At 38.0% G+C, this 24,987-nt stretch overlaps 1 protein-coding gene across 3 annotated transcripts in view; it reads left to right on the top strand.

The window, feature by feature from the left end:
- Positions 1-24,987, top strand: part of PTPRA (protein tyrosine phosphatase, receptor type A) — a 130,012-nt gene that overhangs the window by 42,523 nt on the left and 62,502 nt on the right. For all 3 annotated transcript variants that reach the window (XM_027835989.1, XM_027835991.1, XM_027835992.1), the window contains one exon: positions 5,633-5,702. In XM_027835989.1, coding sequence (XP_027691790.1) covers positions 5,655-5,702 — 48 coding nt within the window. In that variant the 5' untranslated portion in view covers positions 5,633-5,654. The remainder of the gene's footprint in view (positions 1-5,632; positions 5,703-24,987) is intronic.

The raw sequence follows: 24,987 nt of genomic DNA, 5'->3' as shown, positions 1-24,987 counted from the left end.
TATTTATATTTGGTGAGGCAGTTGGGGTTAAGTGACTTGCCCAGAGTCACATAGCTAGTGAGTGTTATGTGTCTGAAGCCGGATTTGAACTCAGGTCCTCCTGACTCCAGGGCTGGTGCTCTATCTACTGTGCAACCTAGCTGCCCCTTTTATATTTATTCTTTATATGCTTATATAAAGAATGTAACTCTAAAGTATATGAGCTTATATTTATACACTTTACATACTTATATAATATCTATCCTATTAGAATGTAAGATCCTTGTGAATAAGGTTTTTTAATTCCTCATATTTGTATCTCTTGCTCCTAAAACATAGTAGGTGTTTAGTAAAGGCTTGTAGATTGATTGGATTAATAAAATCCCACTTTCTTTGCAAATTTCTGAATAGGAATCCAATTATACCTTCTAACATTTCCACAAACAAATTATTTTCAAGACCTTATAGTACAATATTTAATGAAAGAACTTATGCCTGGACTATGAGCATATTCTTAACAAAAGAAACATGGGTATTTTGTGGCAGATTATTGTGTAGGACCCAGATTTGGTCCAAGGTTTCCTGTTCCATTTTGCTGTTAGTCAATAGCTATTTTTTATATAGTTCAAAATTCTCCAGTGCTACAGGATCAAGTAGGGAAATTCAAAGTAAAGACAACAAAGCTTCCTAACACTTATACAAACTCGGCACAGTTGTAATCTCAATTTATACAGCATACCAACAGTGAAGCTGTGTTTGCAATGTGCCTCAGCCCTCTGGGGATGATAGAAATGAAGGATTACTTATTTATACTATACTAAAGCATAAGGAATACTCCCACCCTGGCAATGTGCCCACTCTTCTATGGTGATCCTACAAATGAGAAAAGATGGAGGCTTCACCATAAAATCTATAAGTAAAATATGAAAGAAAAATGGGCAAAAGAACACTCAGAATTTAAGTTACTTCATATTCAGTCAGTTAGCAAACATTTATTAATCATTTAATTATATGCCAGGCAATGTGGTAAAGACTATGGATACAAAAAAAAGTAAAAGAAATAGTGTGTTGTTAAGGAGTTCACGTATTAATGGCGTATGTTATTGTTCAGTTGTTTTCAGTTATGTCTGATTCTTCATCACCCCATTTGGGGTTTTCTTGGCAAAGATACTAAAGGGTTTGCCATTTCCTCCTCCAGCTCATTTGATGAAGACACTGAGGCAAACAGGGTGAAGTGACTTGTCCAGGGTCACACAGCTAGTGAGTGTCTGAGGCCAGATTTGAACTCAGGAAGATGAGTTTTCCTGACTCCAGACCTGGCACTCTATCGACAATGCCACCTAGCTGCTCTAAATATAATGTGTAGGGGCAGCTAGGTGGCACAGTGGATAGAGCACCAGCCCTGGATTCAGGAGGACCTGAGTTCAAATTTGGCCTCAGACACATAACACTTACTAGCTGTGTGACCCTGGGCAAGTCACTTAACCCCCATTGCCCAACCAAAAAAAATATAATGTGTAGCCCAGTATTCTGTGGAGTAAATATGACTGATGTTATTATCCCCATTTTACAGATGAGGAAACTGAGGATACGCAACTTATTTAGGGTCACATAGCTAGTAAGTGTCAGAGGTGGGATTTGAACCCAGGTCTTTTGTGACTCCAAGTCCAACACTCTTTCAACTGTGCTATGATGCCTCACAACCCAAGATTAGCGACATGGAAAACAACAGTAATAACAGCTAGCATTTACAAAGTACGTTAAAGTTTGCAAATCACTTTACTCATATTATCTCATTTACTCTCACAACCATCCTGGGAGTTAAATGGTACTATTATCCCCATTTTACAGATGAGGAAACTGAAGAAAACAGGTTAAGTGAAAGTCTGTGACTGAATTTGAACTCCCATCTTCCTGACTCCAGGTCCAGCGCTCTATTTACTGTGCCACCTCACTGCCTTTAAAATCTCCAGCCAGAGACTGAGAAGGAGTGTTCAGACAAGTAGAAAGAGAAGTAGCATAGAGCTGTGTCACAAAAAAACCTGGAGAAAAGTTAGTATCCAGAAGGTGATCAGGAGTGTCAGAGGCTTCAGAGTTCTCATATCAATAAGAAAATACTGTCCTCTTCTGATGAACTTTCACACTGTGCTGTGTGACACAGCACAAACCTGACACAAAATCCCTGGCAGGGATTTCACAGAAAGGTTGACCTTGGAGATTAGTTCAGTCTCTCTTCACTTGAGAGATGAAGGAGTAAGGACCCAGAGAGGAAAAGAAGTCTATTCCCCAGCTCTGACTTTTAGAATACTACCCAGTACTCTTCCCCATGTCTGATTGGAGGATTTACATTCTATTTTCTGCTTCTCTGCCCACTCCCAATGTCTAGTATATGGGTTGTACTGGTTCTCCTCCTGCTCCAGCTGAGTAATTGCTACACAGATGACCTGTAGAAGGGCTTGGTTATAGCAACGTGAAGCCAAGGCAAGTGGAATTTCTTGTATTCCTGGAGGTCTCCTTCTAAGATGGGCAAAACAGATTGAGTAACATACAAACGACAGGGAACCAAATCCAGTCATTAAGTTCTTAATGATTTCCTGACATTTCTACTTGACATAGTAGGTAGTTTATGCTCTGCTCATTTGAGGTTTGCTTTTGCAATAAGATTTGGAAGATTACTGAGGGGAGAAAGGAGCCTCCCAAAAGAGAAAAGATGATAGACATGCATGGATAGATCATGAGAAAGCCAGGAGGTTATATTAGGGGTAAAAAGACTGGATTCCAGGCTTAAAAAAAAAAAAAGGAGAGGGAGAAACAAAGAAAAGCAAGTGACAAAAAGAACAATAGCTCCTGCAGAGAAAATGAGAAGTAGACATCATATTGCCCCAAACCATAACTGGTAATATATTCTCTCAAATATGGGGGAAAGAAGGCAATCAGTTCTGATTATTTTAGAAATCTACCAATCAATAAATTCTAACCAAAGATTTGTTACTGAGGCACTAATGAGAAGCAAATAGTACATATTTCACAAACAGAAACCATAAGGAGAAGCAGCTGGCTATCTGGAACATGTCAGGATACACTCTGTTGCATGAAAATTAAACAAGCTTTATAAATTACTTTCCTCTTAAAAACAATTAAAGAGATACTGGTAATTTAAATAGTCACCCCACATCCTTCCCACCCACCCTCATTCTATAATTAGCAAACTTCCCTCCCTAAGACTTCATGTTATACTTCTTTCACTTTTCCCAGCTTCTTACATTCATAGAAAACTGGCACTCCCTGGAAGACACTGCATTGCTGGCTATTTCTCCAGTATTGGCTGTACTTTCTCTTACTTCCACAAACATAATACCAAAAGAAAGAGAAGGGAGACTATTTGCTTCTCAAGGGCACTTTCAGACGCACCTTCTACTGCCACCATTCAGCCATCTCTCCTCCTTTAAAGTTGATCTGTCTTCATTACCCTGTTCAGAAGCTTGTTGCATTTGTCTCCCAAAGGCCCAAATCAAAATGAATTCAGCACCTGGTTCCATCTTATTCTGTATCCCCTGACTCCTGTCAAGTTTTGACAGACACATTCAGATCTCCCAAATCTTGTATTAAAGGTCCTCCACCACCTGGTGCCATTCTGTCTTTTCCAGCTTAGCTCATGTTCCTCTTCTTATAACCTAAGTCTACTTCTGGTCATATATGCTAAAGGTGGACTAAGTGTGCCTATGTTCCAAACTAGCAAACAATGTAAATGAACACACCAAACTGATAAAACCCAGGGCATGTACGCTAGACACTGTGTCTTCTTTCATTTGTTGAATTCCTACCCATTCTTTAAAGTCCACTTTAAATGCCACTTTTCTTTGAAGCCTTTATTGATATTCCTACCGGGAACAAATTTTTCCCCTTCTGACTACTCAGAGGACCTTATTTATATCTCTTCAATGTACTTGTTATGTCTAATTTTATGTAACAGTTGTCTTTGTATTTTTCCCTTTTACTAGACTGTGGTCTCAGTGAGGGTAAGGACTGTGCTTTACATAGACTATATTTCCCCCAGTGCCTAAAAAGGGATTCCATATTGTAGTTGCTTAATAAATGTTTGTTGAAATGATTTGAATTTTTCCTTTGATTTACATTTTAAATAAGAGCTGCCAGAGATTGCTTCTGTTTCAAAATAGGAATAGCTAGATTTGTCTGATTTGGTTCTCATGTGAAAAAGTAGGGAGTTAATACTAGATGAGGCTGGATCTGTCCCCAGTGTTTGATTATAAATTGGGAAGGGTCAGGGAAACTGTTTCTTTACCTTTAAAGCTTTGCCTTTATTAACTGAGCAATGTGCAACACATCCAAAGCCTTCTTATCTAATCTTTGTTTGAAGGCTTCCAAGGAGGAGAAATCTGCTGCTTCTGAGCAAGGCTGTCTCCCTTTGGACAACTCCAATTTTTAGGAAGGTTTTCCTTTCATTGAGCTACTCAATCTGTCTCTGCAGCTCAAAGGATCACAGGATTTTAGAGTTGTGAGGCACCTAACTCCGCCTTCATGTTACAGTTGAAGAAACTGAGACCCAAAAATGTTAACTGATTTCTCTGAGATCATGCAGGGAGTAAGCAATAGAGTTATAATTCAAATTCAGATGCCACTGATTCCAGCTGTTAACTCCCATGTATTGCTCCTAGTCCTCCCTTCTGAGGAAAGCTAGACAAGCCTGATCCTTGAAATTCCCTGTTATAAAAACATAATAGGAAAAGCTGTCCTTAAAACTAAATACTTGATTTTTTCCAAGTCATGGATACTCTGACTTGTACTTTCCTTGCATGGCTGAGCTACCATACCTTCTATAAGCTGACCACTCAGTTTCTCTATCTTCAGAGAAGGCCCATTCTGTACATGGGATGGGATTCATTTAGCCTGCCAAGAAGACATTTTTAGGGGAAGAACCTAGATATTTAGCAGTATGAAGTATAAATTTACAGGATTTTCAGTTGGAAGGAAACTTAGAGGTCATCTGTTCTAGCCCCCTCATCATATGGATGAGAAAACTGAGGCCCAGAAAGAGGAAAAGAAAGATGCCCAAGGTTACAGATGTAGAAAATGACAGAAATGGTTTTCTAATGTAGGTCCACAACTCCAAATTTATTGCTTTCCTCCACTATATTCACTAGAAAAAATGAGTGAAAAGGAGATTTTTTGGCTTAATTTAAAGTCTTTTTAAAAATTGTAGTCAATCAGAAGTGGAATGAGTAGCCTCACTAGATGATCATTTCTTTAGATTTTAAGTGGAGAGTGAGTACTTGTTACAGAGGAGATTGCTGATCAGATGTGGGTTGGACTAGATGTCCCCTCTAGCTCTATGATTCTGTGGTAGAACAGCTCAAGAGTGATCTAAAGAAGGGATACTTTATGATGTTGAAGCTCTAAAAGAAATTTTAGGAGCAGAGAGATTTAGGTATTTAGCATCTGCCGAAAGGTCTCAAGATCTCTAATGAAATTAAAGTGAAATGTTTGTTCTAAGACTCTAAATGTTCTTTGAATGCCTAAGAAAGACCATGATAGCAGACCACATTACAGGGAAATTTTTAGTACCCAAAGAGTCTACTTGTGCTTTTAACTCAGACTGTTTTGTATCTCTAAAAGGATGTTTTGTTGATTGCAGGTGGTGTGGCTAGAAAACCTTTATGGAAGCCCAATGGGTAGTGATGGAAGATGCTGTTCTAATAAATAAGGTAGGGGAAATGTATTTCCTATTTTAAAAATGGAATTTGAAAAAGTAGTTTTGTCAGTCAAGTTAATGTCATTATAAACAAAGCAAAAACCTCAATTTTATTTCTACTTCTGATTACTAAGACCTATGAAAGACTTCATGAAACAAGAATATAATATATAGTACCTACCTCAGTGTATTCTGAGGCCTAGGTGACTTGGGGTCAGACCAGACCCTAAGAGGTTATTGTGAGGATCAGATGAAATAACATATGTAAAAAATTTTGTAAACCTTAAAATGCAATTTAAACGCCAGCTTTTAAAAGTTGACTGTGTATGTGTGTATTTATACATATATGTAATGTGTATTATGTGAAGTTCTTTGCAAAATTTAAATTACTATGTAATGCTATAAATATTAATTTTAGTTTTAATTTTTTTATTTTCATTTTCTTCTATGAGAGTCAAACAGCATAACTCTGAGATTAAGTGAAATTGTCCAGCCAGTAACTATGGATAGAAGCCTAAAAGAGCATTGAGCAGTGGCAGAAAACTAATTTTTTTTTGTTAACTTTTTAATACTTCAAAGTTTTGCTTTAAAATTTTCCCAGAACAAAGTATTTTGTCAGGAAAAGATAATATTTGAATATAGTTTCACAACATGAAAGATAAGTTTCTCCTTCCTCAATTACTAAGGTATTTTTAAAATGTTATTGCCATAGCTAGAGAGATTTCAAAATGCTGTGGGTATGCCAAGTAATTAAGAACTTGACTACAGAATTCAGGTTCTAGTTTTTCATGTTTCTATGTTCTTGAAACATTTTCAAATATCAGTGGTTCATAATTTACATTAGCCTTACACTTACCTAATCTGGAGTGTAGGATTCAGTAAAAATTCTGTCCTATGCTATTTGTAAATGCCAGAACAAGTAAGGCTTCATGTACCAGGATGGCATGTTGCAGCCATCTGAAAAAACAGAGATGAGGTTCAAAGAGAGAAAAGCCTTCCTGAGCCAGATTTTTCCCAAGCATTTACTTTTCCAGTTCCTGGTTAGTTGGCTGCTTCAGAGAATAACTATCTCTCTGTTAGATATTATTTAATAAATGACTTTCACAATAGACTGTTCTTAGGAGAAACTTCAAGTGATATTTTCTGTATAACTTCATTTTTCAGAAATCTATGGTGGCTCCTACTGCAGTTAAAAGATGATAATAGAGAGAAATAGCTCACAGTAAATTAGCCCCTTTTATAGCTTCTCTCCCAGGAGCATTATCCAGAGAGAGAAAGACTGACTGGTTGGCTGAAACTCATATGGAACCTTTGTACTTTGGGATCAGCATAGATCTGAACTCTGTATTCAGTTTGCTGAGTGTTGATACAAATATTTATCAGCTACTTAAGCCAAGTGTAGTAGATATGATGCTGAACTTGAGGTAAGGATAGAGCAGGACTGCAGTCTTGCCTCTGACATGACACTAACCATGTGACCAGTCAGGTTACCTAAGTTCTCTGTATCCCAGTCTCTTCATCTGTAAAACGCTGATAATACTGGGATTTGGGGTCAGGTCCCAGTTGTATGATATACTGCATATAAAATACTCTGTAAACCTTAAAGCACAATATAAATGTCAGCCATCTTCATCATCATCATCTTAATACAGGCCACCTTTTCTGAATTTGCCCTTATATTTAGGGATAATCTTCTTTGGGGCTTATAGACTTCTGTGTGCTAACTTGCTGACTCCAGCTTCTGATATTTTCTTGAATTCAATGTGGTTTCTATTTATGAACTCCATCAAACCCCCTTCCCTGTATCCACTTTTCTATGATCCTCAACTTTTTGCTTTAGCTTGCACAAAGAGCCCTTCCTGCATATCTAGAAATCAAGTTATAGTGATTCTTCTTCGACAATACTTTTGACATGTCTTTCCTTTCTTCCATTCATATACTGCCAGCCTAGTCTAAGCCCTGGTCACTTCTCCCCTGGCCTATTGCAATAGTTTCCTAAATGGCTTTCCTATCTCAAATCTTTCATCTCTCTGATGTGTCCCTTACATAGCTGGTAAAGTGATATTCCTAAAATACAGTCGGATTGTGTCACTCCCTTGCTTGGTAAACTTCAGTGGCTCTCTTACCTGTAAGGATCTAAGAATCAAATTCAAAGCCTTCTGATAGATGAGATAAAATGTGCAAGCCTACCTTAGGCACTTACTGTGTGTCAGCACTATCTAATTGCTGGGGATGCAAATATAAACAAGCTAAAGAGTCCCTGCCCTCAAGGAGGAGCTGGAAATAAGAGTGAGATATACTCCTGATAGCTGTGGTATGGAGATGACTAGGAAGTAGCAGAAAGGCCTGATTTCTGACAAGTTAACACCAGAAAGCTTTCCTTTTCTTTGTTTAGCATTTAAATCTTTTCACAACCAACTGATAGTGTTCTTTTCCACCTCAAGTATTCCTAGAGATGCTTTCCCAACTTCATATCAGACTTAAATCAGTGTACATGTTGTGTATCCTCTTAGGTTCCCTGAGGGCAAGGACTGTTGTCTTTGTCTTTGCATTCTCACGGGACCTAGCTTTCTGTCTCTTAATATAATATATTCTATTTAAATAGAACATTTAAAACAAAAATTCATTTAAAATTACAGATCAAACTTAAAGTGATGGAAAGATGACTGATGAGTATAAGCATTTTGGCCACTTCTTAAGTAATTTTGTATACCTACAACAAAAAAATGTCACCTGGTTTGTCTTTGCTTTATTTATCCCAACTGGAACCATGAGTTTTTATTAGAACTGATGGATGTGGTGAAACCTACTTTTATTTCAATTTTCAATCTTTTTATTATATTTGGGGAATATTATTTTATTTTCTTTTAAAAATTTTTATTGATTATTATTTGCATTATCTCCCCTTCTGTCTTTCCTCTCTTTCTTGGCAATTGGGGTTAAATGACTTGCCCAGACTCACACAGATAGTAAATGTCTGAGACCAGATTTGAACTCTAGTCCTCCCGACTCCAGGGCTGGTGCTCTATCCACTGTTCCAATAGCTGCACCTGTTATCTCTTGTTTCTAAAAATGTCCTGAGATTGTAGCTCTAGAGCTGGAAGGAATCATAAAGACCATGTAATTCAACCCTCTTATTTTACAGATGAGGAAACTGAGGCCCAAAGAGGATCAGTTCTCTATTCAGTGAGCTTTCTCTTACAACAACATTTTTTTAAAAAAATAGAATAAGTAGTTCAGCAAAATCATCGGAAACATCAGCCAGAGTTGACAGTAGCGGTCCACATCCACACCTCTGCAAAGATGGAATCCATTTTCTCACTTTTTGTCTGGGACAAGATTTGGGGAGACAGGATTTATTTTCAAAATACTGTGTGTTGCTTTGCCAGATCATCGTAATGGTTTATGGTCATAATCTGAAGACCAACAATATCATGTACCAAGCCTCATTAGGGAAACACATACACTTGTGGGTGTTTAATGGCAGTCGAATTTTCCATGTGAAACACTCTATCCAATGTTATATTGACTGATAAGAGAGTAGAAACCTCAGATGAGAAGACCTATAGTGTAGTGAATGTGAGAGTGTGGCCCCAACATAGCTGCAAAATACAGGCACCCAGGCAGAGTAGCTGGGATAGCAGCTGATTTTACATTGCTCTCAATTTTGGGCCTGTATCAGATTCCGTTTTCCTCAACCTTTCCTGTATAAATACACAGTCTCTGATCATTTCTTTCCTTCTAGAACTTCAGGTGTTTAAAAGTAGCAGTGAATAGGAGCAAGGCTAACATTGTAGTCAACTAGATCGTGATCAGTCGGCTAGGAATCCTTGCTCAAAGCCAGAGTTAACATTGACTGTCAGGCAGCATCATTTAGTGGAAAGAACACTCAGTTTGGAGTAAAAGGACCTGGGTTCACATCTCAGTTCCGCTACATATTACCTTGGAGACTTGGTTACTTAATATCACTGGTCTTAGCTTCTCCATCTGTAAAATAAGAGGACTTATTTAGATAATTTCTGAACTCCTTTCCAGTTCTAAAAAGCTAAGATCAGAAGTTGAGATCCACAGTAGTATGCTCCAGAAATGTTATTAACTCCCAAAAGTGGTGTATGATTTATTATAACACAACTCTTTTGAAAGAGAGAGAATAGTGAAGTTTAGGATTAGCTGTTCAGTGGTAAGTAGCCTGAAGTAGAAAAAATGTATTAAGAACACACTGGGGCATTGCAGCAGCTTGCTGGGCTTACAATCTGGCAACCAGACTAGCTTGGCCACATGAATGAGAGATGCTTAGCCAGCCATCTTCAAGCAGATTTTGAGGGAAATTTTAAATAGTGCTGGATCCTAATGGCAGCATCTGGCCTGGTAGACCAAAGGCTCTCTTTGCACAATGTGGTTATTGTTGGTTTTGTTGCATATTTGAAGTTGAAATGACTTATTGGTTAAAACATATGACAAAATAATAAGACCATTGAGGATAAAATGGAATAGAGACTACCTGAAGGAAGTAGATATAATAGATGCTACAAAATACCTGAGATATACTACTAACATATTACTATAAAGAGGCACTGCATATCATTCCATTCTCTAGAAGTGAAAGTTAAAAAGTGAAACATTGTAGAAGTTAACTTTAATTTTCTAAAAAGGTCCTACAAATTCATCTGGAGAGGAGCAATTTTGTCTGTTACTAAACCCAAGCAGGAATTTGTATATAACTTAAAGACAAACCCTTCAGGATGCTGTCTTCAGCTATGGTTTTATAAAATAGGGACCAGCTTAACTTTACACTTGAATCTCCTTGAAGATCTTTGAATCTCCTGCCTTATTCTCTTTTTGACACTCATTTCTTTCCATTTCCATTCCCCCCTCTCCCCACCCCCGGCCATCCCCCTGCAACTCAGATTACTCCTGTTAACCACCTTTTCTTAACCATATTATTGAATGCTGCTGGAGGAAGTCACACAACTGTGCTGACCAGGTGCACTGCAGATTTATATATTTAATCCCAGCTGAACCCTGTGTGCTATAAGCCAATCCCTTTACTCTTCCCTGATTTACGTGATAACTCACTACTGACAGCAGCCATTCCAAACTTTAAAATCTCTTCTCAAGTCACCTCTTCCACTACCTTCCTTATTTTTCTCAGAAGAGTACATCTATTCATACTTTTTGTGTCATGGCACCTTTGGCAGTCTGGTGAAACCTGTGTACTTCCTTCTCAGAATAATGTTTTTAAAGGAATAGGTTAGAATACATAGGTTTACAGAGAAAACCAATTGCACTGAAATACAATTATAAAAAATTTTTTACAGTTTATTGACCCCTGATTAAGATTTATTTTTATTTAAGATTTTTATTTATTTATGTGTATACACACACACACACATACATACACACACATGTGTGTGTGTATAATATATACAATAATGTATAATATATACATATTATATGTATATATAATTTATTTAATTTAAGATTATTGGCCCCTGATTAAGAACCTCTAGTCTATAGCATTTTCTTGATCCAGCAGTCTAGGAACCTCTATCAGGCTAATTTTATTCCATTCAAGATTATAGTATCTTAGATTCAGTACTACAGTGGAGCTTAAAGATCACTGGGTCCAATTCCTTCATCTTACCAGTCAGGAACCTGAGACCCAGAGAAATAAAGCAACTTGGCCTAGGTAGCATGGTTAATAAGTGGCAGAGTTAGGATTTGAACCCAGGTCTGCTGGCTCCAGACCCAGAATTTTTTCCACTGTGCTACCATTTACCTTACTCAAAAAGCATTAGTTTATTCTACCATCAATTCACAGTTTATGCTTAGCTACTAGTTGACTGGTTGCTCCTAGGGACACAGCTGGTCTTTGAAAGTTTATTAAAACACTAACCTTAGTTGGTCCATGGGAAAATTGTGCAGGCTGGTCTTCAGACATAAACATATCTGAACCAGAAAAACTGCTTGCTGCTCTGCATCACTACTTATACCTATAAGTTGTGTGGCATTTTTAGTTGCTGATGTGTAGAGGAATGCTCTCTTCTCTCAGAGCCTCATGGTTTTCTACCTCTGCTTTGGGATTAGTCGGTCAATAAACATTTATTACTATGTGCCAGACACTGTGATAAACACTGAAGTCATGGACATATCCCTTATTCTCTTGGTAGTTACAGGGCCTAGTTGCTTGTGGTAGCTGGTGGCATGGGTGGGGGGTAGGGTGAGGAGGGGGAAAAGGAGGAAGAAGAAGCAAGAAAATGGTCAGGGTCCAAGGTCTTTAGGACTGATTTTTAAGGCTTTTTTCACTCTTTTCAGTGTAACAATAGGCCCTCCTGAATGCAGCAGAGATGTAGTCCCTATTACTTCCAGGCTCTAAATAGTCTCATTGACTCATTTGTCTCTATTCTACTTGTAAGCCTCTCCTTTCATTTAGATTTTATTTGTTACAAGTACTTTTGGCTTTTTAGAGTAGTGAAAATAAAATAGTTTAATTCATAAATGTATGGTAATAGCAAGAAGTTAAATCAGTAGCAAGTATCATCAACACTCATTACCCAAGCAATCTGTCTAATCTCCTCCCACTCCCACTGCCACATGGACAGAAAGTTGTGAGTCTGATCTTTCCCACTTTCCTGCAGTTTCTGTATTCTACTTGTAGTCTATATCTCCTTGGCATTATACATCTTAGAAGGAAAGGAAAAGGAAAGGAAAATTGTGTTGAAATGTAAGCCTTCCGGCAAGGTACAGAAATGCCTCTCTTTAGATCAGTACAAAGAGGATTATGAGTAGCTAAGTCAAGTCAGCAAGCATTATTGAATATCTGCTATGTGCCAGGCATTGTCCCAAGTCCACAAAACTCAGCTGCACAGAAGAAAGTAAAGGAGGATCGAGGAAGGTTTGTTCACTTGGAGATTCTGCCTGTGGCTGCCTATGACTTCTGGCTCCATGTAGTATGGGATAAAGTAGTAAGAGGTTCTTCATGCTTGGGGTAACAAATTTGGCTCTTTAGCTCTTCTGTCACTCATTTGTTGTGGGATGGATGGGAAGTATATTGTTGGTGGTGCTGAACTGATCCAACCATTGTAGGAAAAGAATTTGAAATTATGCTTTTAAAAAGTCACTAAACTATACATACTTCTGAACCCAGTGATGTCATTACTAAGCATATACCCCATAGAGTTAGAAGACAGAAGGAAAAGTCCTGCATATAAAAAATATGGCAGCATTTTTTTTCTCCTTTTCTTTTTTTAAAAATTTGTTTATTGGGGCGGAGCCAAGATGGCAGAGTAAAAGCAGTGACTTGCTTGAGCTCTACCCTAAACCCCTCCAAATACCTGTAAAAAAAAATGACTCTAAACAAATTCTAAAGCAACAGAACCCACAAAAAGACAGAGTGAAACAAATATCCAGCCTAAGACAACCTGGATGGTTGATTGGAAAGGTCTATTGCACTAGGCTAGAAGAGGAGTGCAGTTTAGCGTAGGTAACCAGGCCTCAGTGAACCTGGAGCAGACTGAATCATGGGCAGCTATGGTGGTTTCTAGACTACTCAACCCACAAATGCCAAAAACAGTTTAGAAGGTCAGTAGGAAAGGTCTGTGACTGCGGTGAGAGAGAAGCTCAATTCCAGTCCCAGTCCCAGTGGGGCTGCAGCTACGTCCAGAGCTTTCGGCCCACAGACAGAGAGGGTATCGAGTGGCTGATCGAAGGGGGATTGCCGGGATCTCTTTGCTGGTGCTGAGGCAGGAATCTCTTGCTTTGCCCATGCTTGGATCTGGGTCACAGTTCTGGGTGGCAGTCCTGGGGCGAGGAGGAGGGCTAGCATGGTGGAGCTTCTAGTGGCACTGGAGAGTGAATCCTCCTCCCAGTTCCAAGGCAAAAAAGAGTGCTTGTGGTCACTCATAGACTAGAGCACAGGCCAGGAAAGGAGTCACTCTTGATTGTACCACCTTGAAAGAACTGAAAATTTATAGGTCTCTAGAAGTATCTCTGAAGATAGGTGCACAAAACCCCCAAAGCTTGGGACAGTATACCCTCCACACTGGAAACAGACCCCTGCCTTAATTGGCTAGGAACATGAGCAAACTGTGCAAAAAAAGTCAGACTGTAGAATCTTTCTTTGGTGACAAAGAAGATCAAAACATACAACCAGAAAAAAACAACAAAATCAAAGCTCATACATCCAAAGCCTCCAAGAAAAATATGAATCAGTTCTAGGCCATGTGGAAGAGCTCAAAAAGGATTTTGAGAAGCAAGTAAGAGAAGTAGAGGAAAAACCAGGGAGAGAAATGGGAGTGATGCAAGAAAATCATGAAAAACAAGTCAATAGCTTGCTAAAGGAGACCCAAAAAAAGTACTGAAGAAAATAACACCTTAAAAAGCCTAACCCAAATGGCAAAAGAGGTCCAAAAAGCCAATGAGGAGAAGAATGCCTTAAAAAGCAGAATTGGCCAAAAGGAAAAGGAAGTCCAAAAGCTCACTGAAGAAAATACTTCCTTAAAAATTAGAACGGGGCAAATGAAAGCTAGTGACTTTATGAGAAACCAAGACTTCGTAAAACAAAACCAAAAGAATGAAAAAATAGACAATGTGAAATATCTCATTGGAAAAACAACTGACCTGGAAAATAGATCCAGGAAAGATAATATAAAAATTATTGGACTATCTGAAAGCCATGATCAAAAAAAAAAAAAAAAGCCTAGACATCATCTTTCAAGAAATTATCAAGGAAAACTGCCCTGATATTCTAGAACCAGAGGGTAAAATAGAAATAGAAAGAATCTACTGATCACCTCCCGAACGAGATCCCCAAAGGAAAACTCCTAGGAATATTGTAGCCAAATTCCAGAATTCTCAGGTCAAGGAGAAAATATTGCAAGCAGCCAGAAAGAAACAATTCAAGTATTGTGAAAACACAATCAGGATAACACAAGATTTAGTAACTTCTACATTAAGGGACCAGAGGGCTTGGAATATTATATTCTGGAAGGCAAAGTAGATAGGGTTACAACCAAGAATCACCTATCCAGCAAAATTGAGTATAATCTTTCGGGGGGAAAATGGATATTCAGTGAAATAGAGGACTTTCAAGCATTCTTGATGAAAAGACCAGAGCTGAATAGAAAATTTGACTTTCAAATACAAGACTCATGAGAAGCATGAAAAGCGAAACAGTAAAGAGAAATCATAAGGGACTTATTTAAGTTGAACTGTTTACATTCCTACATGTTTCAAAAGATGGTGTTTGTAATTCATGAGACCTTTGTCAGTGTTATGGTAGTTGGAGGGGAAAAATTATATGAATAGATAAGATAGATAGATAGATAGATAGATAGATAGATAGATAGATAGATAGATAGATAGATAGAAGGCACAGGACAAGTTGAAGATGAAGGGTGTTATCTGGAGAATAAAATTAAGGGGTGAGAGAGGATTATACTGGGAGAAGAGAAAGGGAGAGGTAGAATGGGGTAAATTATCTCACATAAAACAGACAAGAAAAGGCTTTTACAGTGGTAGGGAAGTGGGGGAAGGTAAGAGGGAATGAGTGAATCTTACTCTCATCAGATATGGCTTAAGGAGGGAATAACATACACACTCAATTGGGTATGGAATCTATCTTACCCTACAGGAAAATGGAGGGGGAAGGGGATAAGAGAGCAGGGGGATGATAGAGAGGAGGGCAGATTGGGGGAGGGGGTAATCAGAAGTAAACGCTTCTGAGGAGGGACGGGGTCAAAAGAGAGAATAGAATAAATGGGGGGGGTGGATAGGATGAAGGGAAATATAATTAGTTTTCCACAGCATGACTACTATGGAAGTGTTTTGCATGACTCCACATGTATAACCTGTATCAAGTTGCTTGCCTTCTCAATGAGGTGGGTGGGGAGGGAGGAAGGAAGAAAATTTGGAATCCAAAGTTTTAAAAACAAATGTTAAAAATTGTTTTTACATGCAACTGGGAAATAAGATATACAGGCAATGGGGTATAGAAATCTCTCCTGCCCTACAGGAAAGTAGAAGGAGAAGGGGATAAGAGAAGGGAGTGGGGGGCAAGATAGAAGGGAGGTCAGATTAGGGGAAGGGGTATTCAGAATGCACACTGTCTTGGCATAGGGGGAGGGATGAGAAGGGGAGAAAATTTGGAACTCAAAATCTTGTGGAAGTGAATGTTGAAAACTAAAAAATAAATAGATTAACAAAAAAAAAATACACAGAAGAGAACAGAAGGAAGTTCAGAGGGGAAGCATATACAAACAGGATTCCTTTGAAAGTGCCATGTTGAATTTATTATACATTTTTTAAAAAAGCAAACTATATATGATAGAGGCTCTCAGTTTCACATGATCCTCTTTTTCTGTTCTCCTTTGTATATGGAAATACAATTTTTTTCCTTTGGTGTTTCTTAAGTTAAAAATAATAAGAATTAAAAATGTGTTTATTTTTAGTTTTCACCATTCACTTTTATAAAATTTTGAGTTCTAAATTTTTCCCCCTGTCCCCTCCCCAAGATGGCTATACAATTTGATATAGGCTCTACAAGTATGGCATATTTTTGTAGTAGCAAAAAACCTAGGGGAGAACTGGATGCCTATAAAATGGGTAATGGCTAAACAAACTGCGGTGAATAGAGAGAAGGACAGGATGATGCAGTTCAGGCCCAGAGAGATTTAAATGACTTATGCAAGGTCACCTAGGGAGTAAATGGCAGAACTGGGATTTAGACCCAAATACTAAGATAAAAATTCCTATACTCTTTTCCTCTGCATATAGCCCTGTGCCTTTTCTCATTTTGTGCTCCTGAAATTTGGATTTGTTCCCATAGGCCAGAAGTTGACTTGCAGATCTCCAGTGCTGATTCCTACTGTGTACCTTATCTAATTTACTGTGATTCTCAGGGAGATATACTAGATATAAGTAAGATAATTAATTGTTAGAAACGTGTTTTCCTATTTAAGGATTCTATTATCTTGTAACCCCCTTAAGGCAAGGGGCTATCTCATTTTTCATCTTTGTGTTCCCAGCACTAAGCATAGCTTGCACATAGGAGGTACTGTTTAAATGCTTGTCAAATTGACTTGAATTTAGGGAAAGGAAAAAAAAAGCACCTCCTCTGGTGATGTTGTAGAGTTCTGTCACAAATATTGGACAGCCATTGTAGATTACTGGCATTTGAACAACATGGCCAGCCCATTTAAGTTGTGCTCTCTGCAGTAGAGTTTGAATACTTGGCAGTTCAGCTTGAGAAAGGCCCTCAGAGAGCAGGTATATGTCAATAGTTTTTGATATTTTCTCTGTCACCTTTTTTCAGTAGTAGTAATGCCAGTGATTAGTATTATTATTCAGTAATTTTCAGTGAAGAAAAAGTTTTACAACATCCTTCTTTTAATGAGATATAAACTTTTCTTAGCTTGGCATGTCCTACAGAAACCTATGTATTTATGAAAACATCAAGTATATATGCATATACACATTACTTAATTAGTGCTGACAAAAGTTACTTTTCTGAGTCATAATTAGCTCCCCATGGAATCTTATTGTTTTTATTTTTATCGTTTGATTTGATTTTGATCATTGCTTTAACAAATTGATTGTCCAACTGTATTCAGACGTGTAATTTGGAAATGACTGGCTCATCAGGAACCAGTTATTTCCTGGCCATTAAAATATACTCAGTTTAATTGTTTGTAATACTATTGAGAGCTCACCATTTTCAGTACCTCCCTCCCTTAATTCTTCTTGAAGAAATAATTCAGAGAGAGAGAGAGAAAGACAGACAGACAGTGACTTCTGTGTATCTACAAACCTTTGGCCTCTTTTGGTTTCTTAATCCTGAGCCATAGTTTCCAACACTTCATCATTCTCTCTTATACCTACCTTTGCGTCAAAGTCACCGAGTATATATATTGATTTTATTTGGAAGGTCTTACTGAGTTCTTCATAGAACTTCTTTGTCTCGTACCTAAGATTCAGTTATGTTCAAGGTGATCTTTTTGCAAATGTTCATTATGAGCACTACATCCTGAGATTATCAAGTGTTCCATGAAATAATGTTTCTTTTTGCCATTAGATGCATAGTAAAATTGACTCCATCATATCTTTTATTGGTCTTCCAAGGAAAATCCATGAGCCGTCCTTTCCTTTAGCTATGGCTCCTATTATCTCCTGGTTTCACTTATATCAATAATATTAAGACTGATATGATTCACATCTTCCCAGTAGTATGTTAACTCATTGGTCATTAAACAAGGATCTAATATTTATAGTACTGATAGTTAAATTAATGGTTATGGGTGGTTTAAAAACTGTGTGAGTCTTTACATCCTCTGCCTTATTTTCTGCCACTTTGCTATAGCCACTATAGAAGCCAAAGTGGGCCAAACAGCATGGAGAGCTATGTTGTATTTTTGTTTCAGTTAGCTATACAGAATCAAGAATAAGATCTTACATAAAGCCATTAGCATTTACAAGGCAGAACCAAAGGAATTAACCAACAGTAAGTAAGCAAAGAAAATGCTTTTGTTCTGTGTTCTTTCCCCAGTCACTATGATCACTCTCTTCTTGAATGCAGGTTGTCATTGGTAACATGCTGCATCATGCTTATACCACCATATGACTTTTCATTGTTTTGGGTTTTATTTTGTTTAGTTTTAATTCTTCTACTCTAGTTCTTTTCTAATGCCTCATCATAGTGTGTAGTTGACCCTGGCTTCTCAAAGGTCATGCAAGTAGAATATAGACTCTAATACAGAGGGTTTTGTACCATAGATTCTAATGGCAGTATGGTGAAGTGAATGATGCCATCTCAGAATAATGTTATTAAAGTCATAAAATATGAAGGAAACCGATTATATATATGAGAATATTTTTAAAAACAAACTCACAAGGCTCAGGTTAAAAACCTCTGCTCTAAAAAGTTCTACCAGGCTCCAAAGCTTGAGTATGAACCTGGGGATAAGCTCTCTATTGTCTGAGGACTATGAATGGAAATGAAATGAAAGATTGGTCACCAGGTAATGAATTTTTCATTCATAGAAATTGGTGAGATAAATAAAAATGTATAATGGTGTTTAGTCCTGTGTGACCTTGTATACTTTTTTTCGGAGATTGTGATGGAAACAGAGATAAATGGTACTAGGAATCACACAGTAACCAACTTCTGTTTTAGGGAGATTGTCAGCAGATTTATAGGATGTGCTGGGTTTGGAGGAGCCTAAGTAGAGGGAGAGGCCAGCTAAAATATTATTGTAATGTTCCAGGTGGGATTAGAGCAATGGCTATGGAAATGTTGGAGGAGGGGCATTTCTAAGAGCAGTGGAGAAGGATGAATCAGATGGCTTTTGGTGACTAAATCAGTAGTTCTTAACCTGGGGTTTTATATACTTATTTTTTGTGTGTGTTTTAATATAATTGGTTTCCTTTATAATCCTATGTATTTTATTTTATGCTTTCAAAAATATTCTGAAAAAAAATATTCTGAGAAAAGGTCCATAGACTTTATCAGACTTCCAAAGAGGTTCATGATCCCCCCCCCAAAAAAATTAAAAACTCCTTGATTAGATGATGGATCAGGCATAAGTAGAGAAATCTAGAATGATGATCATTGAGAAAGGGATTTTAGGTTTGGATAGAAGGAAGTCACATTTCATTTTAGAGGCTAGTAGTGATGGGAGTAGAAATCAAATCACAGAAACTAAAGAAGTAGTATAAAGAAATATATGGTAGCATAGCTCATTTGTTTGAAGAATTTAGTTGTAAAAGGACAAGTTAAAATGTTTGGGTTTTTTTGGGGGGCGGCGATAATAAAGCTAAGTGAATGCATTCTTTAGGTAATGGAGATTATCTAGTTGTTCCTTTTTCTGCCTCCTAGTTGAATCTTCTTTCAGCTTTTGCTTGTTCTTTTTAAAATCTGTGACTTTAAGAGTAGAAAGCTTAACAAAAGTTGTAGGAATTGTGTCTTGGGCCTAGCACTTCAGCAGTGTTCAAGTAGAGTCACTAAAGCTAACCCAGCTTATGAGACACAACCTAGTTAGCATGTAGCTGCAAAAAGTGTTGCCCAGAGCTCATATTCAACTCTCAGAGTCCAAGAAGACAGTACTGGTGCCAACAAAAGCTTTTTCAAGTTATTGTCGTGATCTATGGATAGAATTTGTGTGATACTGGGAATATAGCTACAACTGGATCTATTTCTTTTGATTTCGACTTAGCTACCAAATCCCGTGGCAATACTGAATTTCCAATTTAAGAACATATTAAATGGCAGATAATGGACTCAGTCATAGTACTATTTCATGGGTATATTTTGGATCATTTGCCTAATCCTGCACACTGAATTTTCTTTCCTTCTCCTCTAGCTCCTTCTCCCTTCCAGAATTTCCAGGGATGCTCCCTTATCTTGGCAATGTAGACTGCTCCCTTGGTATTTAATAAATGCTTAATAGTGATGGATTGTTCTGATTATGAAGGACCCTGCAACTTTGCTTTAAACAGCTTTCAGAGAAAAGACTTAAAGCTTTTCCTGCTGTACTTTCCTTCTGTTTGGCAGCTTCTTTTGCCAAGTTTGCTCAATAGAAAAACTACCAAGTCTACATACAGATCAGCACCCTCATTGAGGGGACTATAGAAAAGCCCATTCAGTAAGATTGGGTGAGTAGGAGTATGGGATAGGAGTTTTGACAAGTCTTTTCCCCTTTCTTTGTTCTGCCTTCTGCTGCTTTTATAAATTACATGCCTTTGTTGAATCTGCTCGCATAATTCTTACTACACAATCTTAGTACCTAGAATCTCTGAGTTGGAAAGGATCTTATTGGGTACCTTGTTCAACCTTCACTTAAAGCATGAATCCCTTTACGTCAATTTCTTTAAATGGTCATCAACCTTAATTGGACTTAAGCCAATTTATTAATGTCCGTCTAAAATGTATTGCCCAAAACTCAACATGGTTCTACAGTTATGATCTGACTAGGACAGACTAGAAGAACTATCTCCTCCCTTCTGAAACTTTGTTTATATTGAGGTATATATATGAGAGGACTGTGTATTATAATAGTAAAAGCACTGAACTTAGACTCAGGAGGCCTAGGTATGAATTCAACTCTTCACGATCATCCTACATAACCAAGCCATCGCCAAAACCTGTTTCTGTCTGACATGTGTCCACTCTGTACCCAAACAGCCCCTAGTTCATGCCCTCGTTACCTATAGCCTAGATTATTACAGTTGCCCCCCAATTTAGTTCCCCTCTCTCAAGTGTCTCTCTACTTCAGGGTGTTCTCCACATAGCTGAAGTTCAGGTCTGACCATGTGTCACACACACACACACACACACACACACACACACATACTCCCTAAATTCAATAAACTCCAGTGGTCTGCCCATTCGCCTCCACCTCATAGCTTCCTTGGCTTCTTTAACAATTCTGTTCAAAACCCACCATCTACTGGAGACCTTTTCCTGTCTGCTCCAACCCCCCACCCCCTCATCCCTTCCAGTGCTTTCCCTTTGAGATTATCTTGTATCTGTCTTGAATGTAAGTAGTTGTTTTTATTCTGTCTCTTCTATCAGAATATGAGCTCTATGAAGGAAGGAAAGAGGGAAGGAAGCATTATTAAGCTCTTATTGTGTGTAAAGCACAGTGCTAAGTATTGGGGATACAAATCGAAAAGACAGTCGCTGCTCTCAAGGAGCTTATATTCTAACATAGAAGATAACATGTGGAAGGTTTCAGCTGCAAGTCAAACAAAAGGTCCCATGGTCCTTAGGGTTCAGTGGCAAAGCAGATGGTAATGCCTATTCTTTAATGTCATTCCCATTGAGGAAATGATGTCACTTTCTGGTGTTGAATGCTTTGATCGTGCAAGGACTTTGGTGACAAGAATGCCTTCTTTTCTGGGTCTTCAGTAGCTGTGGCTGTTGTCCCTACAGGAACAGTTGCCAGGCTGCATCTTCACTGGGGTTGCTTACTTGAATGATGACTGAAGCCACTGGGCTGCAAGCATTGTTATTCACAATGTTCTTGGGTTCAGGGTCCTGGCCATCTAAGGATCTGAAGGGAGATGGTGATCAAGGTGATGGTGGTAGTTTCTTTCCTGGCACTTGATGCCTCCTGTCTCTCCCCCACGGTACCTCGTTACTTCATCTAGGTTGGCTTGTCTTCCGTATGTGTGACTTTTGGAGGTGTCTGGCCCCTTCTCACCAGATGATGGTTGTGAAGGCTGAGCTAGAAGCAGGACCAGTGGTCTGGGAGGTCTGCCACTCTCAGCACCCCTTGAGGCAAGGTTACTGTTTTTGCCTTTCCTTGTATCACTAGTGTTTAACACAGTTCCTGACACATAGTAAGTGCTTAATAAATATTTGTTGACTGACTGTCATTTAGTACTTACTCTGTTGGCCCAGAACTGTGAACAAAACCCAAAGGACCAAAGGTTCTGGGAGTTGATTTTCATTTGCTCTACTCTTTTGTCCTTGTTTATGGTTTGTAGACATTTTTCAGGAAAGGGTCCTGTCACCCATCCCTTGAGGAGCTGATGTTTGTCATCTTTTATTTCCAATTGTTCTAGGCTTCATGAAGCCTTCTTTTCAGAGTGCAACTTAGTTTCTTTAAGTTTCAAGTGTTCCTTCCAGTTGTACTTTTCATGATTTCCTCCATTTATTTCACTCATATCTTCTTTTGAGATTTCATATTTCCAGATTGAAAATGCCTATTTTTTCAGTCCGTTCTCTTTCTAAAGCCCTTCTATACAGAAAAATAACTTTCTGAATATAGCTGAATAATACAACTTGGCCACCTACAACAGGTATTTTCGTGTAGATTTTTACTTTCATAGTGTTCTTGGATGCTTTCCTAACCAAAGTACAAACTAGCATCTACATTGAGGGAATAGTACACTTTGGCTACATTGTTTGTTTGCATTTGGATCATTTGAGTCAAATGTATACTTTTTCAGCATTTGCAATTTGACAAAATATATTACAGAAAATCAGTTTCACTCCCTTTATTCCTTCTAGAACACGGATGATCAATTAGCAAATTAATTTACTAATGCTTAATTTACACTCCTGGTTATACTTATGTTAGTGATTGGGAAGAAATAAAATAAAATAGAAACAGCGGAGCAAAGAGGGATGAAGAAAGAGTGAAGAGGGAAACATAAAGTCAGGGTCTGTATCTTCTATGCTTGCCTTGGTGCCTAGGATAAGACTCAGAAGAATGAGAATAGTCTAAAGAACAGATAAAAAGCTGTCTAAAAAATGAAAAAGAAGCTACAAGTGGGAAAAAGTTGAGGATGAGATTTTTTTTTTAAGTTAATAAAGGGAAAGAAAAAAATAGGTGAAAATGAAGAAAAATCACATTGGTTCAAATTGTGGCCACTGTGTCCAGTAGCATGGAGAAGTTTACAATCTAAGTTGTCCTAATGGGGCTTTGGTCTAACTAACCTGACTCTTGCAGGGTGAAAAGTGTTGGACCCTATTCCTTTAAGTGAGTTCTAGAGGAGAATAAGCTATCACTTGCTTTCATTTGTTGTTTTGTTTTATGCCATGTTATGGAGGCCCTAAGGGCAGCTAGGTGGTGCAGTGGATGGAGTGCCAGGCCTGGAGTTGGATGATTTATCTGTCCTTAGGCCCTTGATAGCTGTGTGACACTGGGCAAGTCATTTAACCCTGTTTGCCTCAGTTTCTTCATCTGTAAAATAAGTTGGAGAAGGAAATGGCAAACCACTCTGGCATCTTTGCCCGGGAAACCCCATGTGAGGTCATGAAGAGTCAGACATGACTGAAAAATGAATGAACAACAAAAATAGAGGCTCTAGAAAGAAATAATTGACCAAATACTGGTATTTACCACTAGTCCATTAGCCAAAGAGTCCTTAGGTTAACCTGAAAGAAATAATGAAGCAAGGAAATAAATAATGTAGCCTGACTGCTGAGGAGCCATGTGGCTGTTTCCTTGGGGTCTTGGGGCTAAAGTGGTCATTTACAGGAAAAGAGTAGACCCAGGCTGAGTTGTAGTTACAACCAAGGCCCCAAGAGCCTTTTTTCCCACCGATTAATTCTCTTTCTATCAGGAATAAGATAATCTGGGCTAAGAGTTTGTTCCCATCAGGAATAGCTGTATTTTAACTAGATCATCTGACTTTCTTTTTGTTTTGCACATTCACCCTGATCATAAAAGGGCCTTTTATTTTTGGGGGGAGGGCATTGTTTTGTTTTGTTTTTGTTTTTGCTTCTCGTGACTGCCAGACTTGTCACTGGCATTATGGAAAACAAAGCATTCCCGTGTCCCTTCCCCTCCAACCCCCCAATGTCTATATATGCCCATCTTGTCTCTTGGCTTCATGGCCTCCTGTATACTGCTAATGGTTTACTCCATCTACTTCATTCAGGTTAGAAGGACTTCCCTCTAGACTCTGGGAATTTGTGAGCAGCTTTTCTCTCCATATTCTGAATGATATAAGCATTTATAAAGTCTCAGCAGAGAGTACCTGTCAGAACCTTACAAACACAAGTTTATCCGGGGTGCTGGGCCTGGAATCAGGAAGAGCAAAGTTTAAATCCCACCTCAGACATATGCTGGCTGTATAACCCATGAAGATAATAACATCTACCTTCCAGAGTTGTTGTGAGGAACAAATGGGATAATATTTGTAAAGCTTGTAGCACAGTAGATACTATATAAAGGCTTATTGTTGTTATTGTTGTTATTATATAGACTTTTTGCTAAATAATTAGGTTATATTCAAAGAAGCATTAATAGCTTAGGACCTCACAAGATAGTAGTTTGACTCATGAATTGTTTTACTCTGGATTAAAAGCTGATTACAGATTGATGAAGGCTGAAAATGTCCTTGAATTACTATTAATTTTACTCAACAGAGCATAACAGTGATCAGTGATGAAATAATTATGCAGTATTCTTCAAGACACTCTTTGGAGAAAACTAAATTTTATGTTTTATTTTGTTTTGCTTTTTGAGAAAGCTGGGCTAGAGCTTTGAAGGAATATCTAAAAAGCTTGTTAGTTGATTTGAGAGTAATTAATGACTTCTTTTCAAAAAGATGGTAGTTTGACCAAAAATATTCATAACATTATTTATTATAACAAAAAGAAATAAATATTTTCCGTTGACTGGAGAATGGGTGAAGAATTCTGGTGTGAGATATAGAGAGATATATATGTGTACATGTACATATACATATGCATATATATGTATGTTTATATATATGGATGTTACTGTACCATAAAGATTTACAAGTATAAAAAATTCATAGAAACATGGTAAAACTTGTATGAAGTGATG

This window comes from Vombatus ursinus, unplaced genomic scaffold (assembly GCF_900497805.2).
Source record: "Vombatus ursinus unplaced genomic scaffold, bare-nosed wombat genome assembly UNPS02014818.1, whole genome shotgun sequence".
In the NCBI taxonomy this organism is placed as follows: Eukaryota; Metazoa; Chordata; class Mammalia; order Diprotodontia; family Vombatidae; genus Vombatus; species Vombatus ursinus.
The sequence above is the reverse complement of the archived record's forward strand: the minus strand, read 5'-3'. Positions and strand labels throughout refer to the sequence as shown.